The sequence below is a fragment of the Priapulus caudatus genome, unplaced genomic scaffold, assembly GCF_000485595.1.
Source record: "Priapulus caudatus unplaced genomic scaffold, Priapulus_caudatus-5.0.1 Scaffold443, whole genome shotgun sequence".
Classification (NCBI taxonomy): Eukaryota; Metazoa; Priapulida; class Priapulimorpha; order Priapulimorphida; family Priapulidae; genus Priapulus; species Priapulus caudatus.
In genome coordinates, this window is record NW_014577504.1 from 101,312 (window position 1) to 110,101 (window position 8,790).

The 8,790-nt window shown below is 42.9% G+C and overlaps 1 protein-coding gene across 1 annotated transcript in view; it reads right to left on the reverse strand.

The window, feature by feature from the left end:
• LOC106810467 (alkaline ceramidase 3-like) overlaps window positions 1-8,790 on the reverse strand; it is a 55,057-nt gene that overhangs the window by 3,818 nt on the left and 42,449 nt on the right. The window contains exon 8 of the mRNA XM_014813844.1: window positions 168-272. Within this exon, the coding sequence (XP_014669330.1) occupies window positions 168-272 (105 nt within the window). The remainder of the gene's footprint in view (window positions 1-167; window positions 273-8,790) is intronic.

The window sequence follows — 8,790 nt, forward strand, 5'->3', positions numbered from 1 at the left end:
ATATATATATATATATATATATATGTATATACAGAGAAAAAGAGAGAGAGAGAGAGAGAGAGAGAGCAGGAACGGGAGAGTGAGATAAAGAGAAAAAGAGAGAGAAGATGAAAGATGACATTCGTGAAAACAGACATCTCGCACGAGAGCAAACGACGGATACTTACGCAAAGATGATGTGCACGTAGGTGGAGTAACCGACAATGATGTGCCACCAGAAGTGCAGCTGCGTCAGTGGCTGGAGAGCGGATGGCAATCGTGACCTCAGCAACCTGGAAGAGGAAGCCAAAGACGTGACCACCACGTGACCTTACACGACCCTCATCATCATCATCATCATCATCATCATCGTCGTCATCATCATCGTCGTCGTCGTCGTCGTCATCATCATCGTCGTCGTCGTCGTCGTCATTGCGTAGATCTAGTGATTGTGACACTCTTATCCTCTTTAACTCTTGACCGGCACTGTAGTTCTTTGCTTCTAAACCTCGAGTTGTGACCACAGCGAGGGTCACGCAGATGACCCTGAAGGATGCTGGCAAGGTCGCAGAAACAAGAGATTTTTTTTCTGTGAATTATTTTGCCTTTAACTTTGAGTTTTGCAAACTATGTATTTTTAACACTTACGTGGGAATTTACAAATGTTTGTCACTGTATGATCAAACCCCGTATCCGGATTTTGTGCCACCTGGACAGGCATACAATGAATTTAGAATTGCGTTTAAGAATGTTCGGGAACAGGTGATTTGTTATCTATCAAGCTATTACATGCAACTTTTGTGGCCATCTATTTAACAATCTGGTGTTTTTAATCTTACATTTCAGAGTTCCTGCAACTACATCCCCCCCACCACCCCTACAAACGTGGTTATGCATGTGCCACACATATACGCATGCACGCACGCACGCACGTACGCACGCACGCACGCACGCACGCACGCACGCACGCACGCACGCACGCACGCAGGTGTGGCTCTGTGATTTGCGTTGTGATGTGAAGAGAAGACACCTGCAGCAGCTAGCTACAGACTGCCGTCTCAACCAGCTCCGGTTCACGTCACCTCAGCTATCGACAGCTTTCTGCCGACGTGCCGTAAGGCGCGTCTTGTGCGCTTGGACGAGGAGACACGATAACTCCCTTCCAATCTGCTGAACACCTCTGCGGACTAACCACGCACCTAACCTGCCCTGACTTTGATTAATACCTCGTAGGAGATGTTAAACGCTAGATACGTCGCCTCGGACGAAAATCGCGCCACCTTAAATAGAAGGACTGTGAAACAACGTAAAGACCCTGTGAAGTTCACCAGCGACAGTGGCTTTTAATGCTTAGAAGAGCGATTTTTCTCTCATGGTTCTGCCTGAAGGCGTGACGGAATCTTCCGTCGTAAGTGCCTGAGGCAGAATTGCTTCTGAACCCAAGTAAGAGCTCCCGTTAACTTCAGCAGTAAGACAAGGCTCCAGTCTGCGTGAGTTTGCACACTGGAGCGAGCTTGCTGATTATTTATACCTATGCTATATTTGTTAACGTATGGATTTACTGCAACCCACAGTATGAGCTCTATCGGTGTGTACACAGACCCCATCACGATTGCACCAGTATTTGTTTTTTACACCCACGTAGTGAGATAGTAACTACAGGAAAACGTTATTGTTTGCTTTACTAATGATCGCATGTGCTAAAAATAGCCGACGGTGGGATCGTGAACTGAATAATGCATTAGAATACAAAATCATAGACCGTGATGGGATTGCATGAAAAGCACATTTATCCGGTAAATTGCTCACAAACAGCCCAACGATTTGCTTGTTATTCACGAAAAGGGAAAGCAGAGTATCATGGATGTGGTGAAATGTACCGGTTTCTGTGCCGGTGGCACAATAAAGAAAGCTTCAATGTGATGATTTATTGTGTGTGCGTATGGAGGGGGCTAGGAGTGGTTTATAACTCATATATATGTACTTGTCTGCTGGGTAATTGTCCTGGCGTAGTTGTCGGGGGTAATTGTCCTGTGGGTATTGTCGCGGTGGGTAATTAATCGCGGGTGGGTAATTCCTCCTGGTCGGTAATTTTCCTGGTGGGTAGTTGTCGGTGGTAGTTGTCCAGGGTAGTTGTCTAGAATCATATATTATAATGATAAAACAGGAATCGTCAAAAGGCGCTCCATACCGGCTCGTCTGGCTGGCTTCGTTTCTATCTACTGGTGTTTTTTGTTCCACTGTAAAATCTGTTTTCGTATCCATCCAGGTGGCACGCGCACTATGTCTCGCGCGTCCCATTTCCATTAGCTGGCTCCTCTTATACAAACTAACAAACTAAGTATAACTAACATACAGTGTAAACAATCATAGGTTGAAACGCAGTTGGTGTTTGGGAAATTGGGTGGTTGGTTCGTCCGCGGGCCCGCTGTGTAGTGGAAACTCAGTTGCGTTCACCATAGACCGTGTATATGAGTGTAAGTTCAGCCTGCGTGCGCGTGTGAGTGTGAGTGTGGTGTGTGCGTGTGTGCGTGTGTATCGTGCGTGCTGTGTGTGTGTGTGTGTGTGCGGTGTGCGTGTGTATGTGCGTGTGTGTGTGTGTGTGTGTGTGTGTGTGCGTGTGTGCGTGCACGTGCGTGTGTGCGTGTGTGTGTGCCGCGTGTGTATGTGTGTGCTTGCGTTGTGTGTGTGCGTGCGTAACGTGCGTGCGTGCGTGCGTGCGTGGCTGGCGTGTGGTGTGTGTGAGTGTGTGAGTGTGTGCGTGTGTGCGTGTTGCGTGTGTGGCGTGTGTGTTGTGCCGCTGCGTGCGTGCGTGCGTGCGTGTGGTGGTTGTGTGTGCCTGCCTGCGTACACACAGGTAATCCTGCTCACCATCTGCGATACGTCAGTCAGCCTTTCACACTAACCGGCAGATCCGCTGTTTCGTAGGACAGCGCGAACGTCTCTCTTGGCGTTGTAGCTACCGCGTCAAATATGCCGGTTCAGACGTAAATATTTTGATGAAAAGGGAAGAATGCGCGGCGATTTGCGAAACGCTTGAACCACGCTGGTTAAATCAGCTGGCAGCAAGAACAAGTCGGCACCTGCAGCCTACGGCAGCCATTGACTATATATAACAACATATATATAGTTTGTTATATAGTTGTTATATAGTAGTTATATATTGTAGTATATATATGTTGTTATATATAGTCATGGCGCGCGTGTGTGTTGTAGCTGCGCAGTGCCGACTTGTTCTTGACAAGTCTGCAGCCGGATATGCACGCGAAGCGCGCAACGCCGCTGGCGGCAATCTAACACGACTTCGCTGCCCCCTTCCATCACTTTCACAACGGGTTTACATATATAAGGCAAGCAGCAAGTTCGCTGAGTTGAGCAGTTCTGGCGATTGGACGACGGATTTCACTACCGCATGGTAGCTTGCCATTTGCTTGAAATGCTCGTATAACTTTTTTGCGACTTGGCGCGCTCGGTTTGCTCGTAAAAAACGTATTTGCACTTTCTCTTTGTTTGTTTCGTGTGATGAGTGCTAGTACATATGGCGTGCGATAGACGGCGCAACGAACGCCGAGGCTATAGGCATAGTAGACTGGTACCGTTTTGGCCACCTTTACTCCGCATAGTCGTACACTCACGTAGTGTACGCCGTGTGGAACTGTCGACGGTACCAGTCTATATATGCACATGGATTGATAGCATGGCGTCTATATGTTATAACCATGGCAAAAGTTTTCTTATTGTTCGTCGTTTCATTCGTTAAATAATGACGAGCCGCAAACTGAAATTTTTTTCATCGAAGGTCATCTAATTAAAAGGAAAGTCGAATTTTGTTATGGGCAGACTAACGACTATAAATAGAGTATGTAAACAAGCGTAGATGCAGCTTTACAAATTTGTTTACATACGCGGGCGGTGGTCCGGTAGTCGTGTATGTCGAATCTATCTATGATCTTGCAGTGCAGCCTTCATCTTGCAGTGGAGACTTGCAGTCATCCGCACTGATATGTACAGTCTTGTCGGTTATTTACATTACTATCATAGTGACGGGAAGTTGTACTTGCAAGTAGGTGTAGTGTACGCGCAGTTGCTGTAAACTGATATATAGACTGATAGCTAAGGTTAGGAAGTGTACTGGACCGTAAATTAACCACTAATTCATAATGGCTCATGTAATACAGAAATGAATAAACCCTGAATGTTCCAATTATATTTATATACAGGTTATTTTTTACTGGCCTATAGCCTAGAGTCCTAACATAATAATACGATGTATTGCGATGTATGTGTTTGTGCGCGTTGTGTAAAATGTATTGCTACGTGTTCTGCGCTTAGCTTAGCACTCGATTGGTAATCGAGGTGGGAGCGCAGTCCCAGTCTATATAGCCTTGTGTCCTTGCAGCCATTTCCATTACTGGGCAAGGTTGCGGCAACGCGAGAATTTCGTCAGTCTTTCTGTGATTTCGCGTCACAGCAGCTCGTTTACGAAGAGAGACATTTGTTTTTTATAACAAGTGAACACTGTTCACGTCCCAAATGTCATACCCTCTTGTGTCCCCCACTAAAATTGTGCGGACTGTTCGCTGGCAGCTATGGATCCGTGTGCCCGCAAAATTCATTCGGCGCACGGATCCATAGCTGCCAGCGCTGCATACTGTCGTAGGACGTTCGCCGCGTCGGCGTGCGCCTTGCCGCGGAACTGGCGCGCAAGAATGTCGCTTAGCGCTTCGGGATCAACACCTCCTTTGGCAACGCTTCTCTAGTATCCCGTCTCATCTGGCTGCGGTGGGTTAAATACGGCCGAGGATGCGAGGCGTTTTCACTGTTTGAATAACGTATTGCTTTACACGGTTTACCGTAATCACATCACATTGTGTTATAGTACTGCTAAATGCTAATATGTAGGTGTCGGTGATACATGTGTCCGGTGGGCTCCCCTTCAACATGCTTCCAAAGACCTGCTTTGAGAATTGGCCATTCAATTAATTAACTATTTGTTTGGGCGATTGAAAGTAATATTTGCTGATTTGTATTTCGCCTGGATTAAACTTTTGCACCTTCCATTGTATTGTAAATCATACACATAAAAGCATCAAAAAATAAATCATAAAATAATAATATATAATAAAATATATCGTAATATCAGGTTGTTACACACGAAATTGAAATATTCTACATTGTTATACTTGGTCAAGTAAAAATTTTGAACAATTATTGAATTAATGAGGTATATAGTTAGCATTACTGCCGCCTTCAGTTTCACTTTGTGTTTTATTGCAGTCTGTTTAATATTCCGAAATCCAATTGCCTCTGTTCCTTTAATGAGAATTTTCGACAAACTAGATTTAAAAACTTACTGGCGTATGAATATTTGGCTTCAACGCTGTCACCATGCAGCAAGCACTGTCACTGTCAGTTTGTTCTTATTTCATTATATCCATCTCTAATAACTGCAAGAATTGTTGCTTGAGCGCAAATCATTCTTCATCGTTTACTTCAGTTATTCAATATCATGAAGCTCCAGTTTAATATTATCAGAAGTAGATAATAGGGAAGGAGTGTGACTTCAATAAACAAGAGAAATTCGTTATTTACTAGCCTTAGAATACCTACGATTTACTACGCGTAACACAACCAACTTGAGCTCAATCGTACACAGTACATTCGCCTAGTAGCATCATGCGCAAATCGTTTTCTCGTATACACCGCCGCAATCCGAGATACAGACTAAAACATACGACACGATTCTTCTTATTCTGTGCCAGCAAACCGAATCCATAACCCCCTCATTATCTACTTCTGATATTAATCACGGAGTAAGAATAATATAGGCCTATATTATCTAATTAGCCTTAGCTTATCTTATTAGCCCTTATTATATTATAAGATAATATCCCTATATTATCTTAGCTCCTGATATTATCAGGAGTTAATAAGAGCAAATTTGTCTTTATTAACCTCCTGTATTATGTATACAAGAACCTGCCAAAACTGGCATCATCACCACAAGGGGGCAGGCACAAGCAATTGCGTGTTATCCGTGTCAAACACAGGCAGCGCCTGTTTTTGAGTTTGTTTGTCATATATAAATATTGTAACTATAACATATGATCTACCCTCCTATCATAAATAAAGCCCTAAATTAACTGAAAGTTGTTCCGAAGGCTGAGGCCGTAATTGTATCTCGAATTTATGAAAAACGGGCCTACGCAGCAACTTCGCGATAAATGAATTAGATACAACAAAGTTACTGTGTGCATTGCCATGGGGAAAAAGCAGTATTATATGTTAATTTTTTGCAGTTTATGTACATGTCAATGTAGTGGTTTCGAAAACTGTCATCTGTTATACGTAACATATATACTGTTGAATATTATTATTTATTATTATTATTATATTATTATTATTATTATTATTCATTGTTGTTATTGTTATTATTATGTTATTATTGTTAATGAATATTTTTATATTAGTACTTACTGTTACTATTGCTTATCTGTTTAATGTTGCGGCAGTTTGAGGCGCACCGCGCCGCCCGCGGTCCCTGAGGCACTCCTCGTCGCACTGCTCTGCTCTACTGCTTCTTCGTTACGTCGTTTACGTCACCATTAAGGATCCGATTATTCACCAGGTGAATACACGCCTCAACGCACAACACCGCACACGACTACGCACCACGCGTGCGCATCACACATTATATGTCTTGTTGTCAGTCAGTTGTTTGGCAGCCCGCGCATGTGGCCTCTTTCATCACCAGATCTATCCATACTATGCAGTTATAGGTGCTTAGCGATCATTAGACACACCACACTTTACCGCCATGTCTTCTTGTTAACATCCATTCACGGCGGATTATGTCACAATTTAACAATGTAGTTACATACATCATATCTTGAACACGTGTATACAGCAGTAGCATAGTGTGTCTGTGTGCGTGGCTGTATATGCTCTTAATTATATTCGTTTATATCATAGTATGTCTCATTCCCCATTTCACCTTCCTTTTGCCAGCGTATATCTCATGTCATATGCACTGCAGCTCTGTGTTACTTCTCGTATGGCAAACATTTATTCATTCACCGGTAATAGCATTTAATTAATCATGCACATTGTGTATGCTCATCCGTTATATTAGGTATGTTATTTGTTTGTTTTTTGCTCTAATCGTTTTAAGGTATATTTAGACATCTACAGATTCTCGAGATGCTCTGTGATCTAGCTTGTGATTGACATAGCAAATAATACTAGTTTTCCCTGCTTATTTTGGAAAAACTTTGATTCTGTACTGGCCTTCCTTGTTCCCGCTTCCATGATTGCCCCACCAGTACTGATTAATTACAGCAGTTACGTGCGTGGTATGCACCCAACCCCCAGTACTGCATTGAGGCAGTGTAACGTCTTTAGTAGACTCCATACCATACTTTTTTCAGACTGGCTTACGTATGACTGGTGGTGACGTTACTCACTACAGACATTGATGTGTCGACGGTAAAGAGACTAATTGTAAAATTTGCGATAATGTCCACAACTTGGTGTTGTGTCGGTTTGTCGTGACTCTAGTTGTACGTCAGGGTTCTGAGCAGCTCGTGAATACAATATTAGGCAATTGACAATGGCCGGAGGAGAATGCGTAGTCAATAATTGGTAATCGTCTTTCCTTAGTAAAAATTTACCGCTTTTCTCTAGCATTGAAAATTGATATGCTGCTCAGTAGGGCTGAAGCCGGCGTTCATGTGTCGTGATCAGGTACATACAGATATGTACCCGGTACATATAATCTGATATACAAAAAAGTGTAGGCCAGACTTATAGGCCTACTACAGAAGTGTTACCCTAACCCTAGACCGCAAGCGTAAACATAAACTCATATTATAAAAATATAACATACATATCTAAACAACGCTAAAACTACCTCGGGTACAATATCTGTAGTACTGATCGGCACAACTACCCCACTCCTGCCTCAGTAGGATGTGCGGCCACTGTGAATCGCAGGTGTAGGTAAATTGTCGAGGAAGTGTATATAGAGATGTATAATTAAAAAGCGCCGCCATTATCACTTTTATCGATGTTTCTCTCGACAGCCTGTATTATTTGTCACGTGATCCTCCAGAATTGCATGCCGTTCATGAGCGCAGACAGTTTAATCTTCACTCGCACGACGCGAAATCACTTCGCGTAATAGTGCCCTGGGAACAAATTTCATGCAGCTAACACGAATCGCGCATTAATAACCGACGTGCGAAGGCGAGTGCTAAGACTTGGGGCCGCACACCAAGGGCACGGGTCGTAGGCGGTCTTCCAACAGTCTTATAAAATGTACTTATTTTGCCAAAAATAAGAAAATAAAGGGCCGCTTTATTAGTACTTATTTTGTGTGAAATCTTAGAAAAGTACTCTTAAGGTTAATCTATTTTTTTGACGCAAACCTACAATAATTTCCATATAAATTGTTTTTATAAACTTTTTGGATATTAAGAGCTAGAATTGCATGTAATATCAATAATACGGAATAATTAAATCTGGCCTGTGGCAACTGTGTCTATAAAATTATATTAGTGTACTTTAAAGGCTAACAAATGCGCATCCAAACGCTAATTTCTCCAGTACTAGACTACACAATACTTTCGTGTCCATGCATAATGCCTACTACCTTATGAGAAATAAACATCATAGTTACCTCAAACAAACGCATTTCACTGCGCGTTGTTCTTTATAAAAGGTATTTCTGAAATACCTTCCAATGTTGTTGAAACTTCACGTATCACCTCAGCTCGGCTCAGAATTGTCCCGCATCCCAGCCCCGTTCCCCGA